Below are 19,138 nucleotides of genomic sequence, written 5' to 3'. Positions count from 1 at the left end.
AGTTTACCCCGGACAGTACACCACACAGTTTACCCCACACACTTTACCCCACAGTGTACACCACAGTTTACACCAATGTACACCACACAGTTTACCCCACAGTGTACACCACACAGTTAACCCCTCACAGTAAGACTCACACAGTTTACCCCAGACAGTACACCACACAGTTTACCCCAGACAGTACACCACACAGTTTACCCCACAGTGTACACCACAGTTTACACCAGTGTACACCACACAGTTTACCCCTCACAGTAAGACTCACACAAATTACACCACACAGTTCACCCCACCATACTTCACACTCAGGAATTAGCTGACCCGTTGCCATGACAACCAGTGCTTCCTTTATTCAAACTTTATTTTTAAATATTTAGATCACTTGAGATTACTGACAGATATGTAGTGAATGATGAAGATAACAAATCAACCTTTAGTCGGTGATATGTTATTGCTGTAAAATTACATTTTTCCAAGTTTGTAGAATTCGAGTTATATTTATATTAAGTTTGTAATCTTGCGTACCAGTGTAGATTTATTCATTACTAGAGACTCAAAGCACTTTTGTACGTCGCTCTGGATAAGGGTGTCTGCTAAATGCCACAAATGTAAATGTAAATGTAAATTACATGATGAAAATGACGCCAAGTAAAAACTGCCTGCTGCGAATGTGCTTTTTAGACTCGGCAATAAACAAAACACGGGTCCATAACAGTAATTTATTCTGTATTTATTCTATAACTTTTATTGTGAAATGTAAACGTGCACATGACCGGAAGTGCGTGTTGTTGGGGGGGGGCTTTATTTATTTATTCGGAGACAAACTCTGAGAACGTTTAGCAGAACTCCGTTGATTTACTTCCGGTTTACAGGTGTATATGTCGGTCACGTGACGAGTGTGTAAATAAGCACATGTTTCGTGGTGTAAAGAAATAAACGGTAAGAAGCGCGAAGGCTTTTATCTCTGAACACAGCGTGAGCCGCTAATGCTAAAGCTAATGGTAGCGCAGTGTTGTTAGTGATGAGGTTCAGCTCAGGCACAGTTCAGGGGCTGTGGGTTCTTCTGTACAGCATCAGGATCAGGGTAAATCAGATACACACCTCCGATCGGACCTCTATCTGATGTACTGCAGGGCGGAGCGGGTCCTCAGCAGGTTCTGATCAGACACTCGGGAGAAATGATCCACTCCTGAGAGATTGACATCTGCACGCGCTGCTGCTGCTCTGTGCCTCTCTAGTGAAAGTGAACGAGCTTTAGATTATACTGAGGTGTGAATTAATCTCAGGTTTATAATTTAATCCTGACAGAGAAACTCGTGCTTCATTAGATCCTCAGTGCTCAGCTCTACACTTCTGTTCTTCTTCAGTGTGCAGTCAGAATATTCTCACATCATCACTTCTGTGTTTCAGGTCACGGATCTTCTCGCAGCTGTTCATGTGAACATCATTACAGAACAAGTAGGTGGAATATCTGAGGGCAGAGCTGCGTGTGTGTGTGTGTGTGTGAGGAGCAGGTTAGAACAGAGACAGAGTGTAGTCAGTGTTTATGAGGTCCATCACCTGTGTTTTATCTCCATCACTTTATCGTGTTAATGAATGAGGTAACTTCTTCAGTTTTAAGTTACTTCCCCACAGATCAGTTTCAGGAACAGGTTTTGATCTCCTCCAGAAATCTTGATTTGTCTTGTAGAAGTGTTGATCAAGAGAAGAGGGTGTGGTTGATGAGGGGATCAACAGAAGCCACAGTTTTGTTGTTTGAGGTCTCAGCTGGAGATGTTTATATGTGGAAAGTATTTGTTCAATATTAAAGTTCTGCTGTAGGAGCGATCGCGGCATGTAAACGTTTACACGGAGATGTAGATGGATTGAGGGATGATGGTGTTTTGTTCTTTACGTTAAAACACTGATATTTCAGGTGTATGTTTAGTTTGTTTTGTGTGTGACGGTTTTTATTGTGTATTATTGTACATTTGATCTTTGAGCTGCTCTTTATTTGAAACATTTGTTTGTTTTAATCTTAAATTTGTGTTCATTGTTGTTGTTTATTGCTGTATTTTTGCTTTAGTGGCGTTTAGGAGAGGGAGGAGTATCCGAGACTTGTACGAGCAGCGTTTTCATCCAGACAGAGCCGTAAGAACCTTCACTTTTCTCTTCTCACTCGTGCTATTAATTTTTCCAGCTTTTGCACTGAGCTGCAGGTATTTTCACTCGTCTCAGGGATCAGATGTTAATACTGTGTACAGGTAGTTTTTAGTGTCGCATTTTTGTGAAGATTCTGTAACAGTCATTGTATTTTGTAACAAACATTTATGCCTGAATGGTGCCAATATTTCTGCACTATACTATATATAAAACATCTAAACATCATGATTAATATTTGTTATATTTCATTTAAAATATACATTTTTCCATTTTATTCCACTCTTCCTTACAAATCACATCATTTACTGTAAGAACCTGCTGAGGTGAGAACACTCCAGTGTCCGCAGTCCATCTGCTCCACCAGCCTGCTCCAGGAACAGGCCTCTGTCACGTAACACCACACACACGTCTGTCTACGAAGCTGTTCAGGCTCAGGGTTGTTGATGCACAACACTTAGGAAACACTGATTTTGAACCCATGCACGAGATCGATAGAAAACATAAGTCTCAGTGAAGGAACACAGAAGGATGGTGGAGAGAAAACCACAACACTGACCGATTCACTGAAGAAATCAGGAGCATGGGTGGTGTACATTTCATGTTTTGTGTAGCTGCAAGTTCTCACCTCATTTTAAATGTCATTGAAATTTTAAATGACTTTACCCTCCTCTGTTCCAGGCTCCTTACCCAAGAGGAGGAGGAGAGAGGAGAAATTTTGGACGTCCTGATGAAGAATACGTCCGAAACTTTGACTGCGACTCTCCACGCTTTTACCCGAACGGTGGTCCCAGAAACTACCACAATGAAGACAAAAAGGGTTACCATAGCGAAAGCCACTACTCCGCCTCTAATGACTCCAGAGGAGGTCCAGCTAATCGAAGGGTGAGAGATGAAGCCATGACATGCACAACCACCTTCACTTTATGTAGGTCAGGATTTCCTTTTTTTATTTTACTTTTCAGTTGACAAGCACACCTATATATATACACACACACACACACACACACACACACACACACACACACACACGTACAAACACGGAGTCCCAGACAAGTGTGTGGTTCTCTTTACTTGTTTCCCCTTGTTTTCCATCCATTCACAAACTGGCACTAAGCCACGCCCCCTCTGCCACAAATGTATTTCTGCTTTGTAAAGCAAACGTTCCGAGTTATATTCCCATCCTTTTCATTTCTATCATGCTAATGCACGTGTGTGTGTGTGTGTGTGTGTGTGTGTTTCACAGCAGGATAGCTACTCTTATTACAGAGGACCCAAAGACGATGGTCACTCTGGACACCAGGTGGATTTCAGGTACAGATCACACATTCTATAAGTAATTGTAGGTGGTTGTTTAGTGGTTAAGCTTTTGGATGTCTGATCGGGAGGGTTGTGAGTTCAAATCTCAGGACCAACAATCACCGACAGGATGCTGAGTTTTATAGATGGAGATGATATTAAGTCATTCTGGATAAGGGCATCCAGTAACACACCATAAATGATTACTGTATTTTTCGGACTAAAAGCCGCTACTTTTTTCCCACGTTTTGAACTCCGCGGCTTAAACAACGAAGCTGCTAATTTATGAATTTTTCCTGCGTTTTTCCCGGTTTCCCAAACTTCAAGCCAAAAAACTGAACCCCATAACATTAGACCAATGAAATTTCCGAACGGAAACTAAAAAAACGCACCTCACCTGTGTTCTGAGCTGCACGGCTTCGGGAGAACGATGCCAAAAGATAAACTCTCGAGAGAAATAGTTCTGAAAGGAAGGAGGAAGACAGTGAACAATGACTTTCTTGGTTGGCTACTGTTTATATACAAGCCGTTATGTTCAAAATACAGTGGAACCCGGTTATGTCGATGTCCTAGGGGGTCGCCAAAAAGCATCGAGGTAACCGATGATCGAGATAAACGAAAACAAAATGGCGGCAGTATATTAACGTGCTTGAAATTCCTTTATGTACATGATGTGCGTTAATAAATGAGAATGTGCATGCACGTGTTTTTGAAGGGTTTTTTACACAACAGCGTTGCCGATTTGTTTGATGAAGGCATGCTATAAAATGTACATACGTTTGTTAACAACAAAAGGCATAAGTGCACCTACTAACAGCAGAGATTTACCAGTATACAATACAAACCACCGTCCATTCTCCATACAAACCTTTATTATATTCTCCAACATTATAAACACACAGATCGCTCAAAAAAAAAAAACAGCGGCTGCACAGTGTCGTCTCACATTTAGTCCACATGTGGAAAGAAAAGAAAAAAAAAACAGTAACTAAGTTTCTGAAAACTTATGACCATCAGGCTGAAGTAATCCGCACAAACACACAAAGCAAAGTGTCCGAAAAAACTTACGTCCGCGATGCCGAGGGGGAGATAAGCTGAGCGAGAGAGAGAGAGTTTGTGAATGGAAAACAGGAAATTAAAAATACCGCGACCGGCGGCACGGCGCGAAGCCGGAAAAAACCGGAAGATCCAAAACCGAACCCGAAACCAAAAGCGAGGACAGAAAAGTCTCAAACGTGAGCGGCGAAGGGGGCGTGGCAGGTGCTTTCTCGGCCGCTTTCTCTGAAGCGCCCGGCTTTAACTCCTTACCGAGAGAGCCGTGCTCCTTACCGAGAGAGCCGTGCTCCTTACCGAGAGAGCCGTGCTCCTTACCGAGAGAGCCGTGTTCCTTACCGAGAGCCGTGTTCCTTACCGAGAGAGCCGTGTTCCTTACCGAGAGCCGTGCTCCTTACCGAGAGCCGTGCTCCTTACCGAGAGAGCCGTGCTCCTTACCGAGAGAGCCGTGCTCCTTACCGAGAGAGCCGTGCTCCGTTCATCGCATAACATTTAACAAAAAAATGCATATGTGCACTTACTAACAGCAGAGATTCACCAGTATACAACACCTGCAGTATCTGTAAGGTTTGATTTTTCCGCCACTTCCGTGAGTTCTTCTGCGGCTGCACAGAGATAACCGACGTTAAATAGCAATAGCGATAAAAAATGCTTAGAAAAAGCGAGAATTTGGCGGTTCCACTTCAAAAAGGTCGACTTAATAGGGTTGTCGAGATAACCGGGTTCCACTGTAAAAATATTTGTAAAATTCAGTGGGTGCGGCTTATATATGGGTGCGCTTTATAGTCCGGAAATTACGGTAGTTTTTTGTGCTTAAATCAGGAACTCTGTTTATATTATTCATCTTTACAGAAACTTGGCCTGGATGTAGGTTTAGATCACTGGGGTTTAAACCCTCTGAGATTACATGAGAAAGAGGAATCAGGCTGTGAAGGCAAACATTCACAAAGAGCAATTAGAAATCATTACTCATCCTTTAGCTGTATACAGTGAAGTCAAACAGTCTTAAGAGTGTTGATTTGATCTTCAGCACAAGCATCAGAGTCACTTTTGATTTTGAGTCTGTAGTATGCAGGGGAAGTTTTTTTACTGCAGAATGAATGAGATTTTCCTGGAAATTTTTCTGCAGTCCCAGCGAGACCTTCGACAACCATCTTCCATCCATAGCAACCTCTCCATGTGTGTCCATCCTCAGCAGCATAAGATTCTCAGGTGAAGGAAACACCAAGTCAGAGTGCAGACAGATTTTGGATCGATTGCATGTCATCCGACTGCAGACATTTATTTCTGCTACATGGCACATTTCCCTCGTCTTCATCAGGGTGGAAACAATATACTGACACAGATCAGCCATATCAGAGTGCTCTGCAGCTACACAGCTCCATACACAGCAAACTGTGTGTTCTGACCTTCTAGCAGGACCAGAACCAACTATTTCAGGAGTGTGTGCTGCAGTAGCTTTTCTGCGTCCGATTCAAACAGATGGACTAGTCTTCACTGCACGCATACTGATGATCCTTCAGCACCAATGATCCAGTCTTTGGTTCAGCAGTTCTACTTCCTTAGAGCACTCGGGCAGGCACTAACCCCTGCGTACTGGGATAAACCCAGCAACATCTGGTGCTTTGGAGAATTCAATTGCATTATATTTGTGTGGTGCATTTTACAATGGACTTTGTCTCAAAGCAGCTTTACACAGATAAAGCATTAATAAGCTTCCTTATAATTGTTTATACCTGATGAATGAGCTGGTGATGACTGTGTTGAAGAAAAAACTCTCTCAGATGGTATGAGGAAGAAACCTTGAGAGGAACCAGACTCAAAAGGGAACCTCCTCCTCATCTGGGTGCCTCTGATTGTCTATTCATTGTAGTTACATTATTGACGTGTGCAGTAGAAGGTGCATTAATGCAGAACTGTTCATGGAAGATCTGAAGAGAAGAAAGGACAGGAACACTGGCCACTAGAACATCAGGAGTGTGTGTGAGAGAGAGCGAGAGAGCGAGAGAGTGAGAGAGAGAGAGAGAGAGAGAGAGAGAAAATAAAGATTGTTAAGCATTCTCATTGTTGAAGTGTTAAGGACACTACACAGTGTGTCATGGTGTAATTTGGGGCTCCACAGAGGAAAGATCTAAGACCTAAATAAAACATACTGACAAAACATTTGACTGAATAAACATGTTTTAAGTCTAGACTAGAATACTGAGACCATGTGCTGAAGATTGTTCCATAACTGTGGGGATTTAGACGAGAGAAGCTCTGAGACAGATGTCTAGACCTCACAATGTGACTCTTGTAAAAGACACTTGCATCCTTAGACTTGCCCACTTTTCCTACTTCCAACACTTCAACTTCCAGAACAGCTGCCCCTTTACAGGTGCGATGTTAATGACATGAACAACGTTCTTCACTTTGACCTCCTACTGGGTGTTGTGTCAGTATCTGTACACTCACTAGGATTCAGGATTTCCACCGGTTGTTAATTGCTAGACATCCGGCATATGGCTGAACAGTGGCATGTTCTCAAAGAGCCTCCGAAAAATATGTTTAGATCATCATCTGATCATGACCATGAGCAAAGTCAATTTACATGAAAATATAGCAGTCTTAAAGTGTTAAAATGTTCTTTACACTGCTGCATTGGTCTCCTCTTGGCTGTTTTTAATAGTAGTTCAGTGGACAGTTGGGTTCAGTGCTGATCATAAAGCAGTGATGAATATCGTCTCGTCTCCGTCTGTATTTTATTTGCTGCCTGAACCTGCTTTAGGGATGTGTTGCACCTAAACAGCAAGGTTTTATAGTAAGATAAGACACATGTAATAAAGACATGAGCTGGTTTGTTTTTCAGCTGCCTGTAATGACCGTATTTTGTTGCACTTCTTTATGCTTAAGAAATAAACATTAAATGAAAACTTGGTTTACAGTAATAAATTTAGAAATAGATTTACAACACAATGAAAATCTCTGTGGTATCTGTATCTCCGTTTCTGCTTCTTTAATCCACAGAATTGGTGATTAAATCTGCTTAGCAGTTTAATCATTGGTTTTTGTGTTTGTCGGATTCCAGAATGTGATTAAATCCGTTCTGAAGATGGGATGCTGCAGCACTGTGCATCGAAATGCCTTTTTTAATATTCGAGTGAATTTTTGTTTAAAAACAATGAAGAACATTTAGAAATGACAAATAGTTCAAAATCTATTGCTTCAATTCTTTGATCAAATGAGTCAGGATACTGTTGTGTTTCTGTGTGTAGAGGAACTTCAGTCTCTGTGTTTATTTGCTGGTGAGCAGGTGATGGAAAAGAGGACTGATGTTCTCACCTGCAGGGTAATACTACAATGTGTGTCACCATGCTGGATGTAGAAGTTACAAGATTGTGAACATAAAGACATGCACATGGTCAGCAGCAATACCTAAATAGTCTGTGGTCATTTAGTGATTTGTATTAAGGGGTCTTGAGGGTGGCAAGAAAACATCTCATTATACCAACTCCATCAGTCTGGACGATACACACAACGCAGGGTGGGTTCATGGATTTATTCATGCAACATCAGATCAGGTGTTGCATGACTGATTCCTCTCCCATGGACACCCAAGAGTTCAGTATGCTCTTCTTCTGTAGTCCATCTGCCTGAAGGTGTAATATTTTGTGCTTTATGAGATGCTTTTCTGCTCACCATGGTTGTAAAATGTGGTTATGTGTTGCTTTCCTTTGAATTTTCAACATCTGGCCTTTATATTATCTCTGAGCTCTTTCATCTGCAAGGCTTTCTCCTCGCAGAACCTTCGCTCACTGGATGTTTCTTTGTATTGCACACATTTTCTGTCAACACTTGTGTAATAATTTCAGCAGATCTTCAGAAATAGTCAGACTAGCAAACAACCACCCTGCAACAACAGTGAGTTGCTGAAATCATATTTATTCTTTTGAAAGCAACACTGAGGTGTAATTTAGGCTTTAATTATTATATTTTTATAATTATTAAAATGTTTGTGCATTTATCTTTTCATCTCACAGAGGCCGCAGTCGAGCTTCCTCTTCTCCCAATGCTCGTGTCCAGGGCTCGCACCCTGCTCCCAGATCCATGTCGGCACTGGGCTCCAACCCAGGAGATGACACCTTAATCCAGGCCATTATGAACTTGGATCGAGGGTATGCATGTGTAGTATTTTAAATAAATAATGTTACACTGTGTGTTTAGAGAAGATGTTGATTATCATGGATAAGTCTGGGAAATATCTACTATCTGTGCAGTTTGGGTTTGCAGGAAAGTATTTTGTCTGTCTATCTCGCTAACGTAGTGTTAATTAGTAGCAGAAAAAGGTATAAGGCAGTTAAGCACTGAGGTGAACCTACTCATTATTTTATTGAATATAGACTTAAATACTGTGTGGAGAACCTCCTCTGCTCCTGGCATAGATTCTGTAAGGTTTTGGTAACATTCCTTTATAGCTTCATGTATAGATGATTGCATCACATGTTTTCTGCATTAGTCGGCTACACGTTTATGCTGCAGATCATCTTTTCTTTCACATCCCAAAGGTGATCTAGCGATTATCTTCACGGACCTTATTGTCATCTTTATGTGTGTGATTCGCCAAAGTGCGTCAAGAAACCATTCCCCTCACCATTACACCATCAACCATCAGAATGGAGAAGAAAGTGTGTGAAATCTCTCATTTTGACTGGTATGAATGTTGGTGCAGGTCGAGCTTGGACTTCACACAAACCTGTTAATGAAAAATATAAGAGGATCCTTCAACTGACTGAACCGAGCTGACAGAAAAGCTACGCTTTGCATTTTTTTGGGGGGGGGGTTTGCAACATAATTCTTTGATGTTGGTTAGAACGGAGCCGTTACCGGCAGTAGGTATCGTAGCAGGTGACAAACACTTTTTTTGCTTTTAATAAATAAAGCATGTGCAGCTCGACTGAGGTTCACTGATGTAGTAAGAATACTTACAGCTTTTCCAAATATTTAAAAGAACCATTAAACACAGTTTTGATCAAAAACAAAAAGCTGAGGCTGAGCTGGGGCTCGTAATCACCAACACTGGTCTGATGAATCTCCATTCCTGTTGAGGCACACTGATCATAAGACTTTAATCCATGGACCAAACCTGCATTAGGTCCACAGTCCAGGCTGGTGGAGGCGGTGTAAGGGTATGAGGATGTTTAGTTTTCTACATTGTAGGCCTGTTTGTAGCTATCATTCATTTCAAGATTTTTTACTGATTATGTGAATCCCTAAATGGCCACAATTTATCATCTTGTATTAAAGTCTACCTCCAGCATGATAATGCTAAAGTAAGCAAAAGCAAAGTTGTCTCAAGCTGGTTTCATGCAAAGGAACGATGTGTTTTTCCTTGTCATCAGCTCTGAGTCCAGTAAACCTTCTTGGAGATGTGGTGAAATGGAAATCAATCTTAATGCTTTTGCAGTAGGTTTTAGGTTGTTCTCTGTACTGTGAAGCTCTGTTTTCCTTCTTCCTCCTTAGTGTTCTCATCTGAATACTGCTATATTTAATTTATGCATTAACTTCTTACTACATACACATCTCAGATATTTCTCTATGAATTTATGATTGTGTGTAACAGTAAACTGGTCTGATCTTTATAGGTGGATATTTATGGCAGTGTGTGTAATCATATGAGAAATTGTTGCTAAAACATTGTTTTAATAAGGTTTTAAAAGGACACATTTTGGTGTTTGCTTCATTAACAGCTGTAAAAGTCTTAATGTTCCTGTTAATTGTCCTTGTATAAAAATGTAATTTTTAGATTTTTTCACCCTGTATAAACGTTTCATTCCCACAGAGATGAGAGGGAAAGTCTGCGGCGTAAAGCGCCCTTTCCTCCAGTCCATGACTGCTCTCCTACTCGGCAGGACGTGTCTCCTTCCCACCACAGTCGCTCCGGATCCAGCATTAGCAGCCGAAGCTACTCTCCTGACCGGGGAAAGAGCCACACGTACCAGCCTCCACTGGGAAAAAGTAAACTGCCTCTAATCGCTCTTACACTGCGGACGTTTACTCTACACCTACCACACCTACATCACAAAAACGCACCATGCACACACATGATTTACTTCTAGTTCTACCAGTCCTTCCTGTCAATCCTGCACTTCCCTGTTTTGTAAAAAAAAATGGATTAGATGTAATTCTGAAGCAAGATAAATGTTTCTATTTATTAAACATACATAAACAATTGTCTTATCCACTCCTCTTCTTCTCCTCCTGAGCTGTAAAGGAGAGAACCCAGTCCCAGATCGGCCTCTTTGACTTTCACTGTAGTTCCCATAATGCAATGGAAGTGAAACAGTAATAATAGTAGTACAGTCACAACCGAGCCTCAGCTTAAACTAACAACATAACATCACTTAATATTTATTGAGTTGTAAATAAGGACTTTTGGAAGATAAACAGCTGGTGTAAAAGATGGAGTTCTGTACCACCTGCCCCACATTCCCCACCTGCACCACATTTCCCACCTGCCCCACCTGCCCCTGTACATGAGCTTAACTATACTATATTAACAGTAAATAGAGGTGTGGGATACAAACTCATCAAATAAAAACATTTATCGTCGTAAAACAAAACAGCTGATTAGTCACATTGTTTCCGTTCTATTTGTCTTTTCCCCCTGTAGACCGGGACCGGGCCCCGGGGCCCTCTGTCAGCGTGTCTCGAGACGGATCTCCACATAGTACCGTGTCAGCTTCTAAAGTATGTAGCATCTTGTGGCAATGATGAAAGTGTTTTTATTTATTCATTTTTTTTACCCTTTAATCCACTGAGGGTTTTTTTTTTTATATTTTGCTTTTCAAACACACATTTAAAGGGGTGTAAAGTAAAACAACTCAAACATACTGATATCCTGAACTTTTACAAGTAAAGACAGAAACACCATTAAATAATGACCTAATTAAACTGGGTCTGGGTTTCAAGTGTAAGTGGCTCCGTGTTCCCTCCGAGCTGGAGGCTGGACACCAGGACAGCAAGGAAACACGCTGGAGTGAAAAATCTAATGTTTTTCAATGAATACATGAGTTTGGGGTCGATGTCGGAGCGCCTTCTCCGTAAATCAGACATCCTATTTAGTTTTTTCATATTTTGTCAACATATAAACACACACACTCAATACTCTTAACATTCACAACCAGAGGAGTGTTTGATTCCAGATACACCCAGTTATTACAGTGGACCAATTCAGTGATGTTGCTTATTGTGATCAATGTTGTGAAGTTGAAAATGATCTTGCTGTATAGGAGGAAATGCCAGCGATAGAACGCCAAGTAGATGAACCTCTGGCTCCTGCAGATGAAGCCATTACCATTGCAGATGACTTCCATGAACGCCGATCTCAAGCTATTGCAGCTAAAGCCCGGGAGATTGAGAAGGTTGGACTTCTTGTTTCATAGAACATGCATTTTATAGCATTTGGGTGAAAATAAAAGGAAGACAGGGTCTTGTCCAGTGCAGGTCAGACTACAGTTTTAGATTCCTGGACTTGCAAAAGTAACACACACTGCTGATCCATCACACACTGATCGTCAGAAGATCATAAATGTGTTGTGTATTTACTACACAATAATTAATGCTTAATGATTTTGATGTTCAGGTTTACCGCCAAGACTGTGAGACATTTGGGATGGTGGTAAAGATGCTTGTGGCCAAGGACCCAAGTCTGGAGAAGCACCTGCAGAGCCCTCTGAAAGAAAACCTCAGTGAGATTCGAGAACGATGTCTTGAGGACCTGCGGCACTTTATCTCTGAATTAGATGAGGTCGTACGTCAACCGGAACCTTCTGTCTGAGGTTCCAGCAACACATCTGGGAGAAAACCTTCATCATGCTCTGATTGCTCTCTTTCATACTTTATACTTTTATGTGTAATAGTTTATAGTTTAATAGTTTAGTAGATTAGATTATGTGACCTCTCGTTAATATTGCAAAGAAATACTAATTGTATTGATACAGTGTTATTTCATAAAACTGGACTATTTTTTCAACCTAAACCTGTTTTTCTATCAGTCAGGTGTAAATATCACCAATGCAGGAGTCAGATTTGGTGTTTTCAACATTTTATTGGAGGTTTTTGTTCTTGGATATTTCCAGTATATTGTTTCTCTTTATTTCATTAAAATTGACTCATTCTACATTATGACTGTTTTTTTGTGAAACAGTTTCATGAAAATACTTTTTTACTCTTGAAATAACTTTGTTTAGAACACCTGATACACATCTGTCCATGTAATACTGAAATATAAAGAATGCATATTCTAAATAAATTGTGAAATGTAAACTCTGCCTGATGGCCTTGTGGTCTCTGTTTAGATTTAACCTTTTAACACAAATCTGCCTTAATAAATAAACACATCAGCAATGTTGAGGTTTCATAAGGAACTCGTGTTACTGTTACTAACTGCTGTTTATGGTCCTGCTAACATTCTAATCATCTACATTGTGTGTAATCATAGTTACTGACTAAACTGATGAGTCACCAGCAAACAGAAATCAGTTTTTTATTTTATATTCAAACCAGGAGCCACGACCCCACACACAGCTGTGAGCTACACAAATATCTACTTTTCTCTTTTTTTTCCTCATTTCCTTTACATTTGAACATTTGAAGGGGTAGAGGGTAGTGGTTAATGGTAGAGGGCAGGGGGTAAGGGTAAGGGCAGTGTGTAAGGGTAGATTGCAGGGGGTAGGGGCAGTGGGTAATGGTAGAGGGCAGGGGGTAGAGGGCAGTGGGTAAGGGTAGGGGCAGTAGGTAAGGGTAGAGGGCAGGGGGTAAAGAGCAGTGGGTAAGGGTAGGGGCAGTAATTAATGGTAGAGGGCAGGGGTAAGGGTAGATTGCAGTGAGTAAGGGTAGATTGCAGTGGGTAGGGGCAGTAGGTAAGGGTAGAGGGCAGTGGGTGAGGGCAGTGGGTAAGGGTAGATAGCAGTGGGTAAGGGTAGGGGCAGTGGGTAAGGGTAAGGCAGTGGGTAAGGGTAGGGGCAGTAGGTAGGGTAGAGGGCAGTGGGTAAGGGTAGAGGGCAGTGGGTAAGGGTAGATGGCAGTGGGTAAGGGTAGGGGCAGTAGGTAAGGGTAGAGGGCAGGGGGTAAAGAGCAGTGGGTAAGGGAAGGGGCAGTAAAGAACAGGTCAGAACATTACACTGCTGACTGAAGTGTACACGAGTTGGAGAAACTTACCAGAAAGTGCAGTGAAATTTGGAGTCTAAACAGTGCGTGTGACTTTAAGAACAGACGCCATAAACAACCAGAAAACTAAATACTTTTGCCCGCCAGTGTAACATAAACCTTTATATATTGACCATCAAACATCTTACACATTAACACTGCACGTGTGAACTGCAGCTCCGCATGAGCATGACTGAACATGCACTGTATGTTTTCTTGATTTTAAGCTAAAGATATTTTATTTTATCAGGGTTGTGTGATTAGGTGTGCAGTGGTGTCTGGACACACTCAGGATAAGAGCTCAGTACTCAGGCTTTCAACCACACACATAACTCTACACCATAAAAGGAGCTGTGCCTCAGAGGACTGTCGGAACACATACACACACTTTTAAATCACTTCAGTTCTCATCCACCGCATCATTAATTACTTACAGCATTCATGTTTGCACGTTGGAATTTTCCATAACATAGGCCACAGATTGATGTATTTTTGAGAAACATCTTCTACGAAGAACAAACTCAAGGTAAGTTCATACTCTGCTAAAAGAAACTTTCAGTTACATTGCACTTTCCTATGGGCAGACAAAGCCGCAAATCTGGTGCAGTAGCTTCAGGTCCTCAGTGAGTAGATCTTTCAGGCTGCTATACGTAAACAATTTCTTCATGATGATGAGTAGAAGCAAATCAGTGAGTTAAAAAGCTTTTCGGAGAATAATGTGAGTTGAACACAGAGGTTAATACTGTGGTCATTACAGGAAATCACAGCCTGGCTAATGTGATCATTTATTAACTCAAATCATGTCTTTTCCAGATGCACCTCTCTGGTGCTGATGGGTTACAAAATCTAAGGATATGCAACAAATCTGTCATGTTTATTTTGATTAAGTTTCATAATTCTCACTCATACGTAGTTACATTTGTACTCATCCGTACTGTATCTCTTTCTGTAACTTACAACTCGAAAAATATATTTATTTAATATATTATTTTATTTAATATTTCGAAATACTCTCTTTTTGTTTTGTTCTTTTAAGTTAAAACAAGCTACAAACAGTTATTCCTTTTCCAGCTTTTCTCTTTTCTCTCTCTCTGAACATTCAGCCTGAGAAACATTGTTTTGTGTTCCACAGTTTTGAGTAATGTTTTTTTCCACATCTCTAATCAGGTTTGATTCTTTTACTAAAGATTAAAACCCTAAAACGTCCTCTGTTATGATAGAAAGTAGACATGAACAGTTTGCATTTTCACCGCATGCCTCAGTAGAAAGGACATGTTGTACTCAGCCATATCTTCTGTCTGGAGCCAATGTGATCTTTTGCATGTTCCTTGTAGCTTTTTGTATTTGCTGTTGTGGCCTTTTAAAACCGATTGTAATAACTCCCGTAGTTTGTTGCATCTCTGGGCATTATTTATTTCCCTACTGTTCAGGAGGAAATGAGGGACAGATTTGGCAAAACAACTTACACTTTACACAAACAACTATATTGTTTGTTTTTTTTTAAACTCAGGATGGAGAGATCACAGCGTTACTGACAAAGCTTAATGAGTCTGTTCCTAAAAAATCCATCACTTTTTCTTCCAAAGTTTTATCATTTGGCTCTTTTTAAAACATAAAATGAGGACGAGAATATGCTCAGTAAATGCATATTTTCTTCACTGTAATCTTATAATTCAGTAAATAAATGTATATATTAAATTATACATAATTTACAATTGATTATATGCTGATTTTACAGAGCACATGCCACTTAATCTCTCTGAATGTTACTCAAAGAGTGAAGTTTTTGCTTCAGTCTTCCTCTAGCAACCATCCTGTATTTGACAATACATGAAGAAACATAGTGAATTAATTAATTTAGCAAATATTTATGATTCTGAATACTGGTAGTGTATTAAAATCATAACTATAATATTTGTATTATATATTTTATATTTTTATAATATTATTGTTTAGTTAATTATTTATCCATGGATTGAATATGAGCAACATTAATAATAAACAACTTCTACACCTAATACTGTCACGTGCCGCATCAGAACATGACTTCGCGTTATTAGCGCGATTCTGTCGCCATCTGCAGGTGGAAGAATGCAACTACAGGGCTTGTTGCTAAAGCTCTGACTGTGATGTCATTTTCATGCAGGTTTTTTTTTTTTTTTATCAATAACCATTTTTACAAAGCAGCTTTACATAAATATGACATTTAACTCACAATATACTACTATTAAATTATAATTATTGTTTATATATTTATCTATATAGTTGATTCAACACATCAACAGTGGCAAACCACAAATTATTGCCCCATCAAGCATCAAGGAAAACATAGCAATGACATGAAAACACGGTAGAAATCACTTTGTATCTTACAGTGAATGTATAGCAACACCCTGACAACCAGCTGTAGTACTATAGCAACAACCTAGCAACCACTTACCATGGCAACCAACTTGCAGCACCCATTTGGAATTCCATATCAATTACATAGCAACACCTTAGCAACCACATAAAAAACCCAATTAACTACCATCATAACAACCATTTAGCAAAACCTAAATAACCACCTGAAACACCAAATTAATTACCTCGTAACCAGAACAACTACCTTGTACTAAATAACAACCACTCAACAACACCGTAACAACCACACTGAATACTTTATCAGGCACCTGGTAACACCGTAACAACTGCCTGTATGACCTCAGCAACACCGTAACAACTGCCTGCATGATCTTAGCAACACCGTAACAACTGCCTGCATGACCTCAGCAACACCGTAACAACTGCCTGCATGACCTCAGCAACACCGTAACAACTGCCTGCATGATCTTAGCAACAGCGGAACAACTGCCTGCATGACCTCAGCAACACCGTAACAACTGCCTGCATGACCTTAGCAACACCGTAACAGCTGCCTGCATGACCTCAGCAACACCGTAACAGCTGCCTGCATGAACTCAGCAACACCGTAACAACTGCCTGCATGATCTCAGCAACACCGTAACAACTGCCTGCGTGATCTCAGCAACACCGTAACAACTGCCTGCATGGTCTTAGCAACACCGTAACAACTGCCAGCATGATCTCAGCAACACCATAACAACTGCCTGCATGACCTTAGCAACAGCGGAACAAATGCCCGCATGATCTCAGCAACACCGTAACAACTGCCTGCATGATCTCAGCAACACCGTAACAACTGCCTGCATGATCTTAGCAACACCGTAACAACTGCCTGCATGATCTTAGCAACAGCGGAACAAATGCCTGCATGATCTCAGCAACACCGTAACAACTGCCTGCATGACCTTAGCAACAGTGTAACAGCTGTTTATATTCTGGCTTGTAAACTACAACATAATTGGGAGTTTGTGAACAGGACACAAACTCTTTTCAGGAATAAAGTTTTTTTTTGTAGTTCAGTTGACACTGTATTTTCCCTTAATAAGCGATTAGATGATAAATCTGAGGTGCGGTTATTGAGATGATTGTCTGTTTTAAATGAAACCTGGGAATTCTTTGGAGATTTTTCCTGTACATTGTTAATTTTAGTTCTAGTTACATAAAGAGTTACTGTGTTACCATAGCAACCAATAGAAATATAGTATAAGTATTTTTGGTAAGAAGAATAAAAGAGCTTCTCATTCAGATGTGTAACTGTATTGAACAGTGATGTTTTTCTAAAAACAACACTTGAAAAATCATTTTCCTTTTTTCCAAAATAACGCTCAGAGTCTCCTACAATGCCTGAGTAGGCTGGAGAATACATGCTAATAGTTTGGAGACCAGTCCTCTATACAGAATCTCACCAGAGCTTTCAGACTTTGAGGTCCATGCTGGTGGACGTCCCTCTTGAGTTCACAACACTGGTTTTCTATGGGGTTCAGGTCAGAAGACTGGACTGACCATGGCAGGACTTTGATTGTGTGGTCAGTGTTGTGGATCATTGTTCTGCTGGAAGATTCAGTCATGGCCTATATTAAGCTTCCTGGTAGAGGCATGCAGATGTTTATTTAATGTCTATTGATGTTTAAGTGGTAACAAAATATCCAAGTCTTTTGGAAGAACTACAACTTTAAATGTTTATTAGCCACACATGCTTTTAAACTTGGGCATGATGCACTTTTTCATATTTTTCTATCCAAACCTCTCTGTGTGCACAAAACCCACCTGTGGAATTTACAGCAAAAAGTCTGATTTTCTTTTTTTTTCTGTCCAGAGAACCTGAACTCATTTGAAGTTCTGGTAGTGTCTGAGTTTTTGTTTAAGATTAGACTACAGGCATTTTTCATCTCATTATTGCCCTAATGGTGGACACTTCTCATTTTGTGAAGCTGCACATCACAGACGTATTCACGCTGATCCACACCGTCTCCTGTACGCTGTAGATTGATTGTTATGGCTCCAGTAGTTTTGCCTGATTTGAGACAGACATGATGTGCTGAGTGAAGCTCATTCAGATCATTTATTTTTACACGGTTTTTGTGAACACCTAATTTCTGCGATTCTGCGGTTCCAGAGACCGATCCAGTCATGTTCAGCAATGTGGAGCAAACGACCCATTAAAAACTCATGTTTTTTTATATTTCAATTCAGTTCTTTTTCCACCAAACTACCCAGTTGAAGCCAATGAGGAAATTTCAAACTGAACAGCATATGAGATGCTTCTCTTCCCACCACAGGTGTTAACAGCCATGATGTCAGCCCACCCAGATAATATAATAATCACAGTAAAAGTCACTGGTATAAATGTTTCCCATTCGGATGTTTTTATGTAAGAATGAACTGAAACTCTTCACCTGCATTTCTATGATTCTATTAAATGTGCTGATGTGCAGTGATACTGGATACTGGTATGTTCACAGCTGTTACATCACATCAGGTGCACATTACATTACAGTGGCTGCTAGAAATATGTGAGGAGCATTGAAGCCGTACTGTACAAGGTGTTTCTGTGCAGGTTCTTCCCGTGTCTGGTTTCCTCATTGTTCTCTGGTTTCCCTCCCAGTTCCAAAAACACCTGTATGTATGCGGATTGTAGAAGATACATTTCCACTGGATGTGAATGCGTGTGTGAATGTGATGAACTGAAGACTGAATCTGAACTGCTTTGGTTCCCAGCACAGACCCGTGGCTGAAGAAGTGTTTACTGGGTGAATTGGGGAATATTTAAATTCGGAAATTTCCCCTTTTATTTATTTATTTATTTCCCTTTTGGCAGATCCTCCTTTACCCTATTAATATCCCCTTTCCACTTTCCCATGACCAGGCCGAACCCCCTGCTGTCTAAACAACCTCTCTGTTTGCTTATGGGGCCTGCAGAGATGTTTGATAAAAAAAAAAAAAGTTTGATATATTTTAAGAAAATTGTTCTAGTTTATTAATACTAGTATTACTAGTAACACTACTAATACTACTAATAATAATAGTGGGGTTTTTGTACCCCACCCCCGAG

General features: G+C 40.4%; 2 protein-coding genes across 7 annotated transcripts in view; both read left to right on the top strand.

Annotated features, from left to right (window-relative positions):
- The first annotated feature begins 780 nt into the window (after positions 1 to 780).
- pphln1 (periphilin 1) lies at positions 781 to 12,803 on the top strand. Of its 3 annotated transcripts, none has more exons than XM_046874070.1 (10): positions 781 to 942; positions 1,414 to 1,461; positions 2,069 to 2,133; positions 2,824 to 3,027; positions 3,392 to 3,456; positions 8,514 to 8,648; positions 10,313 to 10,488; positions 11,144 to 11,220; positions 11,763 to 11,894; positions 12,116 to 12,803. In XM_046874070.1, coding segments are annotated over exons 2-10 (1,050 nt in total). In that variant the 5' UTR covers positions 781 to 942; positions 1,414 to 1,460; the 3' UTR covers positions 12,311 to 12,803. The 3 variants fall into 3 exon arrangements, with proteins under 3 accessions (XP_046730026.1, XP_046730024.1, XP_046730025.1); XM_046874068.1 differs by having other exon boundaries at positions 3,389 to 3,456; XM_046874069.1 differs by lacking the exon at positions 781 to 942 and adding an exon at positions 952 to 1,272 and having other exon boundaries at positions 3,389 to 3,456.
- A 1,230-nt stretch (positions 12,804 to 14,033) lies between these two features.
- cacna1c (calcium channel, voltage-dependent, L type, alpha 1C subunit) overlaps positions 14,034 to 19,138 on the top strand; it is an 83,302-nt gene continuing 78,197 nt past the window's right edge. For all 4 annotated transcript variants that reach the window (XM_046873318.1, XM_046873317.1, XM_046873321.1 and 1 more), the window contains exon 1: positions 14,034 to 14,206. The gene's annotated coding sequence lies outside the window, so the exon portion shown is untranslated. The remainder of the gene's footprint in view (positions 14,207 to 19,138) is intronic.

Source organism: Silurus meridionalis, chromosome 18, assembly GCF_014805685.1.
Source record: "Silurus meridionalis isolate SWU-2019-XX chromosome 18, ASM1480568v1, whole genome shotgun sequence".
NCBI lineage: Eukaryota > Metazoa > Chordata > Actinopteri > Siluriformes > Siluridae > Silurus > Silurus meridionalis.
This window is presented reverse-complemented; position numbering and strand designations above follow the sequence as displayed.